We start from the raw sequence: 18,699 nt of genomic DNA, 5'->3' as shown, positions 1-18,699 counted from the left end.
TAAGAATAATCGAATTGCGCTATATTGCTTACAATTTGATTATTATTATCTTTGCAACCTTTGTAATCTTTTGGTTGTTAATTTGGCTATAAATACATCCTTCGTAGCAAGGTTCAACAGTCGGGGTTTGCAAGAAGGTTCACAAGTCAGGTTCGATACGAAGTCGTAAATGTAATTTATGTAGTTATTTAGATTAGTTTATTGTTTCTATACCTACTGTTGGTATTCAAATAAGCGTTCAACAAAGTTCGCGTTTGGAGCAGTTGTGTTCATCTATCGAAAATCTTGAACCTGCGGAATAACGAACACTTGACGATTGTTGGAAGCTACAACATTGGTGTTGGAAATATAGACATCTTTGAAGTTATAACATTGGTGTTGGTAGTTACAATAGTCAAGGGTTACAACAATATACTCACCCGCGATCTGATGCTGGATGGCTATCTCTATAATATATAATAAGTGTGTGATGTCATTTCTTCAGCGAAGTTTATAACTTTTTGTATCATTACCAGTGGCAGATCTAGACAAAGCAAAATTTTTGAAATGTTCAAATTTGACGAAGAGGGGGCCAAGAAATGAGCCAAAGGTTCGCTGGTGTGGCCAAAATTAAGCTGATGCCCTTTTTTGCAGTTATTTCCGGTCAATTTTCCACATAAAAACGGTTATTTCCTATCTAAAAACTAAGTTTTACTGACTTAATAAAAACACTGCTCAGAGCGTGGAATATAGACCCTGTCCTCCCCATCAAAACTTTACGACGTGCTTTTTTGCGAGCAAGCTCATCAATAATTCCTTGCAAATTTTTTTCTTTAATGAACAGGGTGCAAAAAATTTAGCATTTTTCTGATATTATGGATCGCATGTCATTTTTAATGCGGTTAAGCAAAAATAAGGAACGTTCGGCCGAACAGTTTATTATGGAGTTACAAGTGTACAACTGAAGCACAACGTCTACATATGGACATGACATACGCACAGTTGGAGTATTTGGAACTGAATTTTGATTGAGATGGCCAAATAATATCAAGTAAAACAAACAACAATTCAGAATTTAAGTTGTCATCTAGACCATTCGAAAATAAAGATTTTATTTAATACAGTGCAAACTCTAACTCAGCAAACGACAAGATTTTCAATTGCATAAAGCTTTGAGTTTTTTTTATTAATTTTTACTTATGCGTTTCGTTTCTTAGTCATTTCAAAAATCAAATTTTCTACAACTACAAAAAAATGTATTAAGGCGTAAGTTTTCCCTGATTATAAATTCCATCTTGTTGGCCGTAATGCCGTTTTTATTTTCTTTCGGTTGCAATTATATAATTACACTATAAAATATTATTGATATATACATTCAAAATTTATATACATACTTATTTCATAAATGTGGCTGAATTCCATTGTCTTCAAATAAGTAATAACATCATCTAAATCGACATGCGATTTATGGAAATTGCACACAGAAAGCTTTGCAAATTTTAAATCATTATATCTGTCAAAACGGTCAATTTTCTTCTTCAACAAATGTTTAACATGTTCTTCTTCAGAAATATTAATGTGTATTATCCAATCATCAATTTTGCATGTATTTATCTTCGCCAATAAATCATTAGCAAATTCTACAAGTGCTTCATCTGAAAACGAATCGTTACTTAGTTAAACTTAATATCGAACAAAAACTAGGACTTTAATGTCAATTTAGACTAAAATTAATACCCTATAAAAACTTTAAAGTTTGTGAAAAGAGTTAGACGTTTTAAAATATTAATCCTCACTATTTGTATAATGAAATAAATTTAAATTTAAAAAAATTCTTATTTGGCTGAAACAAATTTTCAAGGATTATTGTTTAGAAAAAATGATATCTCTTAATTTGCTTTTTTTAATTTCATTTTTGTGTCTCTGCCACCTTTTAGACTGTGCAAATTTTATAAAGGTCATCTTCGCAAGCGCTTGGTCTAATTTGGTATAATTCTAAAGTGGAAAGCGTCCTATTTTTTTAGCTCATTTATTACTTATAAACAAATTCTTTTACAGGTAGAATGAGTAAACACTTTTAACGTGAAAGACATGAATTTTATGGCTTAAATCATTATATGTGAATTCCATTTTAACTAAACTTGTACATTATCACAATGTTTTAATCAGTTTTAATTTCTTTGTTACATTTTTTAGTTTAAATTCAATCTTAAATTAGATGATGAACTAGAAGCCAACAATTGTTTTCAATTATAATTTGTTCACAGCATCGCATGTTGCTGAGAATAAATTTTGAAAAGTATTATTCAAACAAAAAGTATAATCAAATCAATCAGAACTAACAATACCATGGTACAGAAATTTTGCATGTTGGACAGTTTGTGGATAGCCATCTAGAACGAAGCCGTCCAAATTTTGTGACTGAGATTGCATAAAAAAATAAATTAAAACGTCAATGAATGAAAGATCAAGAGATTTGATCTTATCTCTGCTTAAATTGTTCATAATATCTTTTAACTCTTCATAAAATCTTTTAACGAAAGCATTTCCTTGCTGTGCGGTGTCTTCCCGCTCCTCATAACGATTCATAACAAAGTGTGCCACCTTTTCAAATGTAAATAATAATAGATATATAACAAACAAGTCCAGCTAAAAAAATATTTTCAACAATAAGTGACGTTTTTAATTTAGCAAGATAAAATTTGATTGTATGAGGTGCCGGAGCAACATTAAATATAGGTATGTGCTTTGCATTATATTATCATTCATCATTATCGAATTCAGACTAATCCTTTTTTAATCCAAAAGAAAACAATTTTTTCCCTGATTCGGTGAGCAAATAAGATCTAAGGATCTTGTGTTGGCCACCGTTGACAATAGAAACAAAAACAAAAATTTTAAATTAAATTGTTCAATGTTAATGTTCAGAAGGATAAAAATAAAATGTTTAGTACCGATATACAGAAAGTTATAAACAAAAAGCTCGTCAAGATGATCAATTGTTTTATTTTAAGTTATATTAACAAAACTAAAGAGATCTATTCATTAGAAAATTTTTAACGCTTTTTCAAATTAAAAAAAATGTTTAATTTTTCGATGTTGTTGTGTCTCACACTTTAAAACCAATAGGAACCAACTTCAGTTTTGTCCGTTCCACATGGAAGGTGGCTATTTGTCTTGTCTGGTGATTTTTGCAAAAAATCGTCAAAAAATTTTGGCAACATGTGAAAAAATTTGTACACAAAAACGGCTGAACAGAAAATATTTATTTGCCAGATTGGCAGGATGTTTAACTTACTGTTCAGTAGGCTCGAATGGTCTAAGGTTTAAGATGATTCCGATAAGCCTAGAAACTTTATTGAATCTGATTTCTGTACAGAAATGTTATTAAAACTTAATCCTAAACCTCTTATTAAATTTGTCAGTATGTTTGGACTGATAGTTTTTGTATGTGGCTCCTTGCGTCGCTTCTTTGGCCTTTTGCTTAATTTATAGCAAGTTTTGGAAGTATTTATTGGTAGCTTACTATTTATAAACCAACTCTGATATTTTAATAATTTACTGTTACTATTTTCTGCAATATAATGCACGATGAGTAGAATAAATTGGTGTCATCAGCATAAAATATGCAATTTAGCTTTGTCGAAATGTTAGGCAAATCATTTACGAAGAGGGAAAACTAAATGGACCTTTGCGGAACTCCAAATTTTACAGGAAGGGTTGTTGACTCTTGATTGTTCTAATAAATAAATTGAGATCTATTAGTTAAATAACTTCTAAGCCAAGAAAAGATCCTATCTCAAAAACAGTAACGTTCGAGTTTTCATGATAACAAATTGTGACTTACTAAGATCTAAAAATAAACCCAGTGTAAGTTGTTTCCTGTTCCAATTTTTTTTATAATTCTTTGATTGAGTTCCAAAATTCCAGTTTAGTTGAATGTGCATTTCTAAAACCATACTGACAGTTGGATAAAATGTTGAAATTGTTAAAAGAGTTTGTTCTTATACATACTTAAGTTCATTCTTAAGATCTTCAAAGACAATTCTATCGGACTGTATATATTTCCTTGCGTCACTTCTTTGGTCTTTTTTTCATGGCAATTTTAAAACTATCTTCTGTGTACTATTAAGTTGTTATCTGTTGGGGATTTTGATTATTTTTTTGTATAACTTACTTTTGATTTTTGACAGATTTATAAATAATTTCATTAGTTTAAAAAAAATTAATTCAGTTAGATTTCAGGTTTCAAAGGCTTAAATGTATCGATAACTCTATTGAGAACGTTTAAAAACAAATTTAGATAGTTCTAAGAAAATTTTTTAAAATGTAACAGTAACTAATTTTTTTCTGAAGCACACAAGTTGCCTTTTGTCAATAAATTAAAAAAGAAAAAATCGGAATCTCATGATATTCTAATATGTTTTTTGTAAAAATATTTATAAATGAAATAGTCTTTCAGTTTACCCATATTTTCAACTTGCTTTTTCAAACAGCGATTTTCCAAGTAGTTTTGAAATTGTCAAGATACTACCTTTCATAAAAAAAAGGCCAAAGAAACGATGCAAGGAACTACAGATCGTTGAAGATTAGCTCCCAATGTTTTTTGCTAATTCGTTTTTAATTTTTGAAACAGATGACGTCGTGAACTACACACTGATGCTTTCTTTGTGTTGACACTTTGCATGATGTTAGTTATTGTAAATATTGGGAATGGATCGGACGGATCATGCTTGACAACGCCGCTGACATGATTGTCGTAGACGTTGATGAAAATATTATCAATCAAACTTACAGAGATTGTGTTTGTCTGTCTTGTTGGTACTGTTATAAGTGGAAAATTGAAATTTTGAAAAATTTTTCAAAGTTTATTTTAGCAGTTTTGTTAAAATTTAAATCGATATTAAAATCGTTCAAAATCGTTTAGTAAAGGTTCATCAAAATTCGAAAACAATCCTTAAAATTATTGTAAAAAAAAACTGTGCGTATCTGAATTTATGAGGTCTATACAAAAAATGCAATTTTTATCTTATTATTGCAGCCATTAAAATAGCTGATAATTTGACAGATAAAATTTTTGAAAAGTTTAAATTAGAATTGTAATATTCAATCTGGTATTCCGGACCAATTTTTGAAAATAAGTTCACCCCACCGCCAACTTTATCATTTCTATTTTAAAAATGCAAAGTTATAATCATCTAACACAATAAACTAGAATGTTTGCTTTTTCAGCCATGTCTCCCTGACCGAAATCGCAGACAATTTGTATGGAAACGTTTTTAAGAACAACATGAACTCATCTAATTCGTTAATATTTTCAAAATCATAATAACAGCATTCGTTTAGTGAATTGTTATTTAAACAATTTTTGAAATTCAACATGTTAGCCGTCGTTATTTGCATTTGCTTTTTCAACAAGATTTTACTTTGGATTGATACTCGTGCCACAACTCCTGATCCATGATAGCAGACATTTAATCTTGAGGGACACAGAGCCTGAAACTAGAGTTTCCATCCATCGGATTTGTTTGGTTGGTTGTTAAATTTGTCTTTTTCGTTATCGGTAAAACTCTAATAAGATTGATGCCAAAATTGGTAAGGTGATTAACGATTACGTCAGTTTTAGTGAAGTTCAAGTTGCCTGAATAAATTATAAAATTTTTTACAGGTGGTTGAACAGCTGTGAATCCAATGTCCGACTTTGATTTGCCGATAAACTTTTTGAAAATGTTGAATTATTGAAGTCTGGTCGTATTTGGGGTGGTTTGTTTTTTTTACCATAAAAACAGCTTTGTAACCGGTATCCCTGTCGTCAGTGTTTATGTTGAATTGCTTGCTATTTAAAGCTGAATTTTCACTTTTCTAACTGAGATAATTTTTTCTCTTGATTTATAAACCTGTTTGTATGACAAGCCTTGTTAACTAGAAACGTGTTTGCTTCTGAAACATTAGCCTGATGCACCTGATTCGGTTATTTGTAAACAAAAATTTTTCGTTTTATCAATATTTTCCTGTATTAAACTTTTTATTTCGCAAATTTGCTTTCGTTCTGAGAATTTTCACTCTGTGTTCTTTTCATATTAAAAACACTAAAAATAGTCATTAATTGACTTAAATTTTTACTTTTTATTTTTTCTAACATTTCAAATATATCATTTAATTTTTCAACTTTAGAATTACCTTTTGTTGAAAATTTTGTTTTGCTCTTTTTCACCCGTTTCTATTCGCTTTGAAGAAGTTTTTGAGCAAAAACAATTTCGGAAGCAATGTAGAAATCAATCACAACATTTTTAATTTTGCTAAAGTTTTTTTTTTCGACATTTTTGTTCAAAAACCAAAATAACTCGCATATCCAAATTTTTCGACCATCCACCATGTCACAACTGTACAACACTCTCCGTCCAGATATTTCCATTCTTCATCACCACAAAATTAAGGTACTTAAATTGACAGTTTGCCACGAAACTAGTTTTACTCGCAGTTATTTTAAATAGTTGGAAGGTTTTTAACCAATTATAATTTTTATCAAGAAAGTTTCGTTTTCGTAGGCTAAGAACCTTTGACGTTTTACATTTCTAAATGTAATAAGATCACCAATGTTTCAATCGTTTCTTATTATTGCAATCAATGTTATTTCCAGAGTTAATTATTTATGGTTTTCAAACTTTGTCATTAACGCCAAAAATAGAAATCCGCATGTATTATTTGTACTCTTCTTTGAACATCGCACAGCAAGTTGATCTCGGCAGGCCTGCAAGTAAACTGATGTGCATGCAGCAACGCTTGCACAATAAACCCAGCCTAGCATTAGACTTACTGCAATTTTTTTTACACTCAAAGGACAATAAATTTTAAAATTTGATCAAACTCACTTGTAATAAATCTAGACAAGTTTTCTTTGTAATTACTTTTCAAAATAAACAAAACCGTACTGGTAAACTTAAAAAATCTTTCTTTTTTCCCTGCATTTTGGGTAAATATTGAAAGCTCGATTGAAAGCTTATTAGCTTCTGGAATCAAAACTTTTAGGCTCTCCATCTTGTCCTTTACTCTGAAACCCTTCAGCAGGCGTTCCGAAAGGCAACAAGATACGAAAAGTAAAAGTTGCATTAAACAAAACACCAAATTTGCTTGTTACCCGACCTTTTGAAACAAAAAAAAATGAAACGCTTCAAAGAGTTTCATGCATGATGATACACTGATGAGCATATTTTTATTATTTTATGTTTTAACTTGCCTCCGACTTAATGAGAGTAAGCTAGCAAAAAAAATATGCAAAGTCTTTGAGGAACCCTTAAAAAAATTGTTGTCAGTTGTCAGTTATTATTAATTAGATTTATTATTAATTACTTTCATTACATTAAAATGATTCATCTAATAACAATGTTTTAATTAAAAAAAAACATAAGTTAATTTTGCAAAACCTCTGAAAAGCAAGATGTATCTGTCATGAGTTTATTCATGTCAAGGTGATACAGATTCAAATTTTTTGCTAGATGCTGAGAAAATTTTGATTTGCCACACATAGGAGGGCCGATTATTGAAATTCTAAAAATCTGACAAATAAAAAATTATTCTTTTTATAACATAAACTTTTAAAATTAAAAATAGTTGTTACGATTAAGTAACGTCTTATTGTCAAATTTTTAGTTTAAAATTTTTTTTGGACATTTATTATTTATAAAAATTCAAACATCACAGAATAAAAGGTTTCAAAATTTTTTTCTAACCTTTTTGAAAGGATTTTGACTAAATGGCGTTTCTGAATTTTCTAAAAAACGTATGAAACCTTTATCAGCCTTCCATGAAATTTTCAACGTTTTGTCAATGAGAGACATAAATTTTAAATCGAGCGTCATTAGGCTTATTTGATTTTGCTGAAATATTAGCATAAAAATTATATTTTTTTTATTTATTTATGTAATTGAATAATTGTTTCCTACGGCGTAAAATTTACATTCATTTAAAATGATTGTAGTTATATAGTCGACTGAGTAAAAGAATTGTTTGAAAAATATAAACATATATGCATATTGCATATAGCATTATTTATATAAATACCCTCGCAGTCGGTAAGCTGCGACTGTGTTGAACCTAAATACGCTGGAGAAAGCAATGACAGATAACTCCAACATTATGCCAAGAAAATCATATAGAGTTACAACAAAATAGAAAAAGATTAGACACCCAGGTCTGAAGGTGTCTAACAAACGACTAAAAAAGAGCAGATGATGCATCTGCAATCCTTTGCTAACATTAATAAATTTACTTCAAATCCACGAGAGCGTTCTTGTTTCAGAGAGATGTCAAACATTGTAGAGTTTCAATAATCAAATTTGGACAGTATCAAACATCATAAAAAATTACTAGCCGAGTCTGTAGATAAAAATTGTCTAACGTAACGTATTTCTTTAATATGATAGTTGCATGCCTTAGCAATAGATATGATATTACTGAAAAAAAGTGAGTTTATTATCAAGAAACGCAACGAGCGTCTTGAGTGCGTTGTTTAAAGGATTATCGGTATTACCGAGTTAAATTGAAGTCAGACCTTGTTATTATTAATCGAATAAAACGAGCCAGGTGTAATGATTTTTGAGATAGATGATATATTAAATATGGGTCTATAATTAAATAAATCAGAGTCATTAAAGTTTTGTTTTTTAAAAGCGGAAGGACCTGTGCAATCTTAAAGTTATCAGGAAACTGATCACAGAAAGAAAAATTATTGAGAATGGAAATGGCAGTTGATAAGGTGTCGATACAATTGGCTAAAACGTAATGAAGAAAAGATTCTAATGGCGATGTTTAGTTACATGATGATTTGATGACGGCTTTAATGTGTCACTTTATCGAAAGACCCAAAATTAAAATGAGCATAGACAGATGTATTATTCTGAACTATTGATAGAACTGCATTACCTGACGAATTTAATTGTTGTCGAGTGTTTGTATAAATATTATCAAATTTGTTAATAAAGTGGTCATTGAAAGAGTTAACTAATAATAATGTTTTAGAATCATTAAAAAAAGTAGCAGTACTGTTCCTATAAAGAAGTTTATGAGGTCGTGCCAAGTGGAGCCGGGTTCTTTGTTGTTGAAAATTAAGTTAGGACAAGAGGCATAAATAGATCTGTGGTCTGAAAATGATGTAGCATATAATTTAATTGTTGAAATGATATTTAACTGTTGCTTAAATGTTAATAAATTAAAAAAAATCAAGGATGTTGCCATTGTCATGAGTAAGCAAAGTATTATGTTAAAAAAAGTTCTGCTCATCGATGACCTCTTGCAACTTGGCGTTGATGGCTGCCCGAGATGCAGGAGTGTTGAAATTGCCACAAATGACAAATAAATTATTTTTTAAAGTAATTTGATCTAATAAGTTAGGGAAAACGTGAGTACGTTTGTATTTAAATACGTGAGAAGTTGACTAGCAATTAAAAGTTTAGTAGTTTTTGATAAGGAAGTAAGGCTAGAAATTGGCCTAAAACAACTTTTAATTTTTGATGTATTTTAGTTATTTAAATTATTGAAAAAGTAGCAAATATATTATTAATATATTTATTTAATTACTAACAGAAAGGGGTATTTAATGAATAAGCATGCACGTTTAATTGTTCATTTGAGCTAATGGCTGACTTCTGTTACTTGTGTTACTGAAGTGACTGTGTAAGCGGGTAGCCAAAACACATGAGTTGTGACAGATCGGACAATGTAGACCAATGTCCAGTGTACCAGGTCGGTGCAGATAGCATTTTATTTGCTGAAACGACTTCTCACTAAAGCATCGATTCATTTGTTGAAAATTTTGCATATTCCGTGTATGCAAATGTTTTTTCATTTGTAACGATTTTGGATAGCGCTCAGTGGACAGAAAAGACCTTCCCCTACAATAGTTTCAGAGTTGGTGTTTCAGCACTTGAAAAATTTATCACATCTTAGCAGATAGTGTACAAAAATTATATTTTCCACTGGTGTCCAAGTTACATACCCACATATTATTGTAGAAAAACCAACAGCTTTGTAAACAATAATTTTTAGACATGATAAGACCATAATTGATCAAAAAACATGGTGCCTTAGGTTTGGTGACGTTTTACTGATTTTGCTGTTGAAATTTGACGTGACAAAACCAAACTAAGACCATAGGTTAAAGAGCCTTATTATCAAATTCGATAAATATTTACGTTGTGAAAATGTTGTAACTGCGCAATTTTGACTATAGCTGTGAGGAAATAAAATAATCTCAAATTTTGTAGTTTTTGTGGCATAAGATGTTTAGAATTATGGCTGTTTCCATAAATTTGTTAATTTGTAGACCAAACGAGTCTTAATTAATAATGATGTGTTATTGAGTTTTTGACAGTTTTTGCACAATTTTTGATAAAGGAAACTTTTGTGGCTTTCTCGGAAGTGTTATATTCAAACGGTAAATTATATTTGAAAAGTTTTTTAGTGGAGTAAGGAAATATATTCTTTTGTAGATTTTTATCTGGTGGCAAACTTTAAAAGCACAATCATCATATAGTTGTTCTGTCAGATTTCACACTTTTTTTTGGTATTTTTATAAGATCAATAAATCGTGTTGTTAAATAATATCAAAGTTCAACAAATTAGTTAGTCAGCTTAAAATCGAAATTTAAAAAAATAAGTTGAAGAATAACCTCAAGATTTTTGTTTAAAAACGAATCTTCGATTGATGAAAACTTAATTTTACTTTTGATTATCTTTCCATGAAGTGCCTGATATAAGATAATATGTCCAATACTTTTATATAATATTTGTAAACCACATCAATTTGTTTGTAATATTTAGTAGCGCGTATGAAAAAATAATTAAAAATTGTTTTTACTTAAACGATGTACCATATTTTCTTTTAACGTATTATTTATTAGGTTAATTCAAATTCAATAAAGTTTTTTATTTTTTTTTATTTAGCAAATCAACACATGTCAAAAAACACATGTTAACTACCAGGAAACCCGAAACCTTGCAGGCGTTTGCAGGGCCGTCTAGTCCAAACTAACAGAAAAATAGTTATATTTCCTAAATAACCGAAAAGTTGTGGCACAAAATAACAGATAATAATGATGAAATAAATTAATAATGGTACAAAATTACAGAAAAACTAAAGAAAATAAACACACACATATATATATATCAGATGAATTAAATCAAATTTCAAACAATATATATAAACAAACACGCATATAAATACACAAACATATGCGTATTTAGACATAAATATACACACATACATACACATACTTGAAGATAGTTAAACATTCTTATGAAAACCACTGAAAAAATTAGACAACAACAAATCGTGAACAAGAGATATAAACATACCAATAGTGACATAATTCTTTACACAAATAGACAGTAAGTCTTAGAGACGAATAGAAACCAGAAAGACAGAGTGAAAAAAGTTCGTGCGAGGTGTACTTAAGCAGAAACCAGAAGCTTTTCTTAGCACGGTAGTATGTTTATCCAACAAGCAACGAATTTGAAGAAAAAGAGTAGGACAGTAACCAAGTTTAAACAATTTATAAATAATTAATAATGAGAATAAAATATGAAATTAGAATAAGATTTCTGTTCATCCTAGTTTACTCGATAAAAATTAAACATTCGAACCCGATCACCGCATGGTGATTACACACTACAGCCTAATGTAAAATATATAATTGATATACCCTTAGGGTATTATGGATACAATAATAATGACTAAAATGATGGAACTTATGATAAGCGGACAAACACAATGCAAGCATGCAACCACTTCACGTATGTGTGCGCAATTCAAATAAGTATTGTTACATGTACGCACGCTAAGATTATGTCTAACACACAATCGACTTTTCAACGAAGCGCAATTTTCACCATCCAAACAATAAAGCATACGCACCCATAAACGAAAACACGTCCAAACAAATACTTCAGACGTGCTCAAAGCAATTAAATAGCCGCACAAATCATTTCTGGCATGCAATTAACTATGCAGGCACACACGCGCAAAACAATTGAATAGACGCGCATGTACAATGCACTATAGATGTTTCGATGTAATAACAGCCTCTAGATACAAAAATGCTAACACACGTACATCATAACTTGAGCATAGTAGGCCTAGGCATTAAGCTATCACTTCGTCAAATGTTTAAACTATTTTTGCTTATTTGTGTTGCCCGATGTTTTATACTGTTGAAATTTGATCATCGCTCATTTACTGAAAACTTTTATATCGTTAATCGCTAATTTTCCTCTTTTTAAAAATTTTACATTGTATTTAATTTTTTAAAAATGATATATAAAATGGTGGTGCTCAGCTTATGGATGTAAAAGTGGATACAAATCAAATGCAGCAAATGACTAAAAAAACGGCATATCGTTTCACGCCTATATTAAAAAATCCGGATTTGTGTGCTAGATGGGTACGTGCTAATCCTCGTAAAGATTATGTTCCAAACAAACATTCAAAAAATTTTTCACTCGACTTTGACAGATTTCATAACATCTTTTAGTGATTGATATAAAAGAAAATTTAACAGAACTGTGGGGATTGCCAGTACTGTTGTGGAGAGGCAAGGAAAAAAAATTAAAAGAAAATTAAGTACCATCTAAATTTCAAAGTGCACCTTCATATTTGTCCGCTCCAACGCAACAACCTCGATCAACAACAAAATCTTCATTAGCTACTCGTCGCGTGTTAGATATTGAAAGGGCAGAAAAAGAAGCTGAAGAGTTCCTAGAAATTGATTTTCTACATAATTGTGGATTGAATTATTTAACTAAAACTACGCTTATCTGAAGAATGCACATCCCCTCAGAATTTGAATTTGAATTGATAAACAATTTTTTGATTATATACCAAATTGAAATTAAAAATAATTGTCCAGCAGTTGCATGTTCAAAGCTGATCAGTGAAAATTATGAATTGACAGTGCATCATCATGAAAGGTATTATTGAGAAAAATTTATCAAGAATTAAATTAATTAAATATTAAACGTCCTCGCTCGTTTGAATGGATATTCAACTGAAACTTCTACAAAGACAAATTTGAACTACAAAAAAAGGTTACATCAATTAAAAGCTTGTTTAAATTTTTTTGATGAGAGTGATGATGAATGTCTTTTTGTTCACAATTATTATTTTATAATTATTTATTATGTTATTGATCAATTAAAATTAATTGGTCTTGGCAAACATGGAAGAAATTATTTTTCACAATTATTAATATGGGCTTATTTGATTTACTCTTCAAGCTCCTCAGCATACAAAAGTTAATTGAAAGTAAAGCATTGTGTTTGCCATCTATAAAAACTTTGATGAAAGTCACTGGAAGAGTTAATGTTAACTGGGAACTGGACAATGCTGATTACTTAACTCGTCGATTAAACTCTCTTAATCAGTTACAAAGAACTTGTCTTTTAATAAGAGATGCGAATTGAATTCAAATTTTTTATTTATAATCTATAAAAGGAAATATTAAGAGCCATGCAATAGACTATCATACTCAACAATCTATCTTTCTCTTATTTGATTCAGTCCACAACCTAAAAAATATTTACAACAACTTCTTGACCAAAAAATTATTTACTCTTCCTGAATATCACAGCCATTTTTTAAATATCTTTCAATGCACTTGCACAGCAAACTTTGCACACATAGTAAAATTATACAGATCAGAATTACATTATTTTTTTACAAATTAAGTAAAAAATTATTTAATCCCGCAAACATAGAAAAAGACGGGTGACGTGTCATTTTATTCATAGGAAGATTAATGAATGTAGTTTATTTGCAAGACATCAACAAAGGAGGTTTGTTGAGGCCAGTTGAATATATATTTTCAGTTTGTCTAGGCTGCTGGCAAATTTTTCAAACTATGAAAAATTCAGAAACAGCTATGAAACTTTTCAAAACCTCTGTTTATCAACGAAGACTTTTCACAACACTTGTAAATAATTATACACAAAATAACATTTTATTGGTTGTTGTTAAAAAATATTAATGACAGTGTAAATAATGAAAATAAATTTTTTTTATTTCATGATTTTTTGATTAATAGAAAAATTAATTATTAAAACAGTTTTCTTGTTTTGTTTAAAAAAAACTAAATTATTTAATTGCACTGCCAAACAAGACTCTCAAGCGCGTAGCAAAAAAAAGCCTACTAAGTAATATGAGCGTTTAAAGGTTTTGTATCTAAAGGCTACATCGTGATATCTATGCAATGCACGTACGCTTCGCAATTTGTTCAACACATAAGCACAAGCAACTGGTGTTCCTACATAACGAAAAGCAGGTCAATCATTGAGGAGACGTTCAGAGCACTCGACATGGAACTCACAATATAATAGTTTTCAACACTATTTTTAACAATATTTTTGTTTTTCGTAATAAACAATATTAAAAAATGGACTAGTTCGTGTTCGCATTATTTCAACACGTAAATGTTTCTAATCGTCACAGCTAACCTAATGGTAAATTTGTATAAATCATCAATTTAAATTATTACCAATTTCAACAAATAATTTAACAATCGTGTTTGTACATGAGCACAAAACGAGTGATCCTGGTTCCCCTAAAACTTCAAAGGTTTGACGCAATGACTAGCTAAACATTGCCGTCTAAAAAACATGGTTGAGAACCGGGTAAAAAATTTAATTTTATGCGGCACACTTTTAATAAAATTACCAATTTTTATGTACTTAATTGAATTGCGCGTGCGTAAAATGCGTTGGCATGTTTGTTCGTGTGTGCTTGTTGATTGCTTAACATAATAATATTCAGCATAAAATGGAAGATTAAACATTTATAATAAAAAACAACACATGCAACAGCAGCAATTACAAATCAACTTAACACTGAAAGGTTTTACTTGAGTTTTTTGTTAAATTAAAACATATTATTAGTACTGTTAAGTGCCCAGAATCTTATAAATCATTTTATATTGCTAGCTACTAACTTCAATAACTTCCGATAAGGTATTCATTGAATTATCGACTGCCACAACATATTTTTGAACTGGCAATGTACATATGATTGCCCAAATAATTCTAAAAACATCCATTAAATAATAAAACTAATTAAAATTTATAGAAATATTTAAAAAGTTGGTTACTGAGCCAGATCATGGATATGTATAGTTGGTATGTAGTTGCCTCCAGATCCGTACATAGAAATGAATTTGCATGGATAAAAATTGTTCTATAAAATTTTAATTAACATTTCAAAAAGGGGAATTAAATTTTAGAAAAAACTTGCCAAAACTAAGTTATTAAACAACGAATTGTTTTCTCCAAATGTTATTCCAATGGCTACAATGTATGTAATCAAATTTGATTTTTGTTGCTGCAAGACGTACAAGTGTTAGAAGAATATTAATTTTTTTTATATTTATTAATCTTCACACCTATTTATCTTACTTGATATTTAAAAACGTTTTTCTCCGCAAATAGCAGGTCATAAACGTTTTCATTAGATGATCTTGATCTGTAATCATTTTCACAATATATTCCATCGATCTGAAATATTTTTGCAACGGTGAAGAAAAAAAAATGACGGCTAGATAAATAATAATTTTAGCAACTAAACCACTAATAAATATGAAAAACCAAAAATAATTTACCAAGGCCTTATAAAATAGTTTTTATTTTGCTTATTTTTCTTTTATTGAGTTGACAATCACCAACCATTAATTTCTGCCTGCATCTGCAGCTTCTGAACTCTCTTACTGATTCGATATTATCCATCATGCCATAACTGACTTTCAAACTTAGTTAACGAGCATGTTTTCTTTTTGTAAAGATTATGCGTAATAACAAAATATTAGCGGTAGTAATGGTAATAACAATATTAATAAAAACAAGAAACTGGACACGTTCAAACTGAATTTCGTCTCAGTTATAGCAATGTAAATCAATAAACAGCTTAAACATTTGTGTGCGACGTACTTTCATATTAACTGTATGTATGTTATAGTCATTAATGGATAACAATGACGGGCGCATACGTGATGTATGAAAATGATGAGCCAACATACCGAGCGCCAGTTTATACATTTAGTCCCGATTTTGGTCGCTGTTGAACAATTCGACATCGTCCAATAAAAATTGTAAGTCATATACGGATGTATGAAGAAGCGAGGTAGGAGAACACTATTTATAACCCGTTAGCTGTAACAAACAACAACAGACCTGGTCTGACCCTTTTCATAGAAGTCTAATTAATTCCGTAGTATCGTCATCTTACGCAATTTACTGTGATAGAACATAACATTTGAACATAATTTAATGCTCACTCTATTTCTCTTTGTGCCCATTTAAAATGTATGGCGAGCATTGTAGATTATCTATACAATTAACATTTTAAGTTTTATTACTCTAACTTTATAATTCCAATGTATGTTTTAAAATGAAAATAAAAGGATGTTTTCATTATTATTATTATTATTATTATTATTATAAAAAGATGCGACAGAAAAAATGAGACTGAAACTTCGGAACTATTTTAAAATTAATAGCAACAAAAAGATTCAATGTCTTTATAAAGAATCAGCGATCGATTTTATCAAAGTAGATAATACGCTCTTAAAATACGGCCAAAAAAAGTCGTCGCTTAGTCATTTGGAAGAAAAAAAATTGAATGTAGCTTAAATCATGTTTTCTCGCTGCAGAGTCAAGGTTCACTAATTTTAAATATAAAAAATTTCATCAAAGCCAACAACATATCCCGTTGGTCAAAGTTGGTCGGAAAATCTTGCCGGAGTCCTCTACAAATTTGCTAGGAAGTATTTAGTCCAGCAGTTGCCTACTAATGCAAATTTGTTTAGATGGGGTAAAACGCAAAGCCCTCAATGCCCTCTCTGTGATTCTCGACAGACAAATAAGCACGTAGTTTCCAATTGTGGTTCAAGAGAAATAAATACTCTAATAATTTGCATTGTTGTTTAAATAAAGACTATAAACATTGTTCAATAGTTATAAACTCATTCGAAATAACGCCTATTGGTTTTTTCAATAATTTTAATTTGTCACTGTTTAAAGTTCCATGGCCACTATCATTTAATCATAAATTGATAAACACTGTTATAAGATTATCGTATGACATTTACTGTGACAGGAACAAGCTATGATGCTAATTAAATATATTTCACCGTTCTGCACTTAACTTCACTATGAGCAAAATGGTCTTAACCTTTAATATTATTTTATACAATTTTAAAAAAATTTTATCATTATATATATATATTTTTATGTATATATATATATTTTTATCATTGTCTGTTTTTTTATGGTGAAAAATAAAAGATGTTCCCATTATTATTATTATTTTAGAAATATTATTATTTTAAAATTTTAGGCAGTCAAGAATACAAACAATATAGCTATCTGTGGGGCCCAACTTCCGACTTAAACGTCAGATCATGGCTACAATTTGCTTAAGACTCAGCAATCATAGTACATAGCTCAGAAGGCGCACAAAAACTTGTTAATTTAAACCAACCTTGGTGCAATTGGTCAGAGATGAAGATGAGAGTCGATAAATGTCGTTCGTTTGGAATGAAGAAGAGAGATGGTACTTATGAGCAATTTCTGCCAAGATTGACGATCGACGATGTGGCAATCCCTAACGTAGAGATTGGCCAAGCGTTTACATACCTTGGTAAACTGTACGATTTCGAATGCAACGACCTCAAAGCAAAAACTCTGATACAAGCTAAAGTTGTTCAACTGTTGGAAACGACTTCAAAGTTGAAAGTGGATCCACAGCAAAAACTACAAATTTTAAGAAAATTTATACCGTCTCAATTGAACTTTGAACTCCGCAGATACAACTTTTCGCTGACTTGGATATCAGAGAACCTAGATAATCTGATTGTTAACGCTGTCAGGAAGTGGATATATATGCCAATCAGCGGTTGTGTATCTGAACTACTTTCTCTGCCAACAACAATGGGAGGTCATGGCATCATTTCATTATAAGATGCGACAAAAAAAATGAGACTGAAACTTCGGAACTATTTTAAAACTAATAGCAACAAAAAGATTCAATGTCTCTATAAAGAATCAGCGATCGATTTTATCAAAGTAGATAATACGCTCTTAAAATACGGCCAAATAAAGTCGTCGCTTAATCATTTGGAAGAAAAAAGAATTGAATGTAGCTTAAATCATGTTTTCTTGCTGCAGAGTCAAGGTTCACTAATTTTAAATATAAAAAATTTCATCAAAGCCAACAACATATCCCGTTGGTCAAAGTCCACGGAAAATCTTGCCGGAGTCCTCTACAAATTTTCTAGGAAGTATTTAGTCCAGCAGTTGCCTAATAACGCAAATTTGTTTAGATGGGGTAAAACGCAAAGTCCTCAATGCCCTCTCTGTGATTCTCGACAGACAAATAAGCACGTAGTTTCCAATTGTGGTTCTATATCCGCTCTTGCAAGATATACCGAAAGACACAACAAGATATTGGCCGTGATCATCAATTGGCTGAAAATATCCGCTCCAGCCAATTGCCGCATATTTGCAGATTTAGAGTCTGAGGGTATTCGCCCAATATCTCAATTATTCAACACTTTACGACCCGATATCGCCATACTTCAAAATAACACAATTGAGATTTTAGAATTAACTGTGTCCCGTGAAACCAATCTAGAATCCTCCAGGCAATACAAGAGAAATAAATACTCTAATAATTTGCATTGTTGT

General features: G+C 30.3%; 1 protein-coding gene across 1 annotated transcript; it reads right to left on the bottom strand.

The window, feature by feature from the left end:
• Nucleotides 1–5,453: 5,453 nt before the first annotated feature.
• Nucleotides 5,454–7,838, bottom strand: HELRODRAFT_164148 (hypothetical protein; the record flags this gene model as incomplete). The annotated part of the gene is made up of 4 exons (XM_009029167.1): nucleotides 5,454–5,696; nucleotides 5,758–5,785; nucleotides 5,877–5,941; nucleotides 7,710–7,838. 4 exons carry the CDS (start codon nucleotides 7,836–7,838, stop codon nucleotides 5,454–5,456), a joined length of 465 nt encoding a protein of 154 aa, XP_009027415.1.
• Nucleotides 7,839–18,699: the final 10,861 nt, after the last annotated feature.

This window comes from Helobdella robusta (assembly GCF_000326865.2).
Source record: "Helobdella robusta unplaced genomic scaffold HELROscaffold_6, whole genome shotgun sequence".
NCBI lineage: Eukaryota > Metazoa > Annelida > Clitellata > Rhynchobdellida > Glossiphoniidae > Helobdella > Helobdella robusta.
The sequence above is the reverse complement of the archived record's forward strand: the minus strand, read 5'-3'. Positions and strand labels throughout refer to the sequence as shown.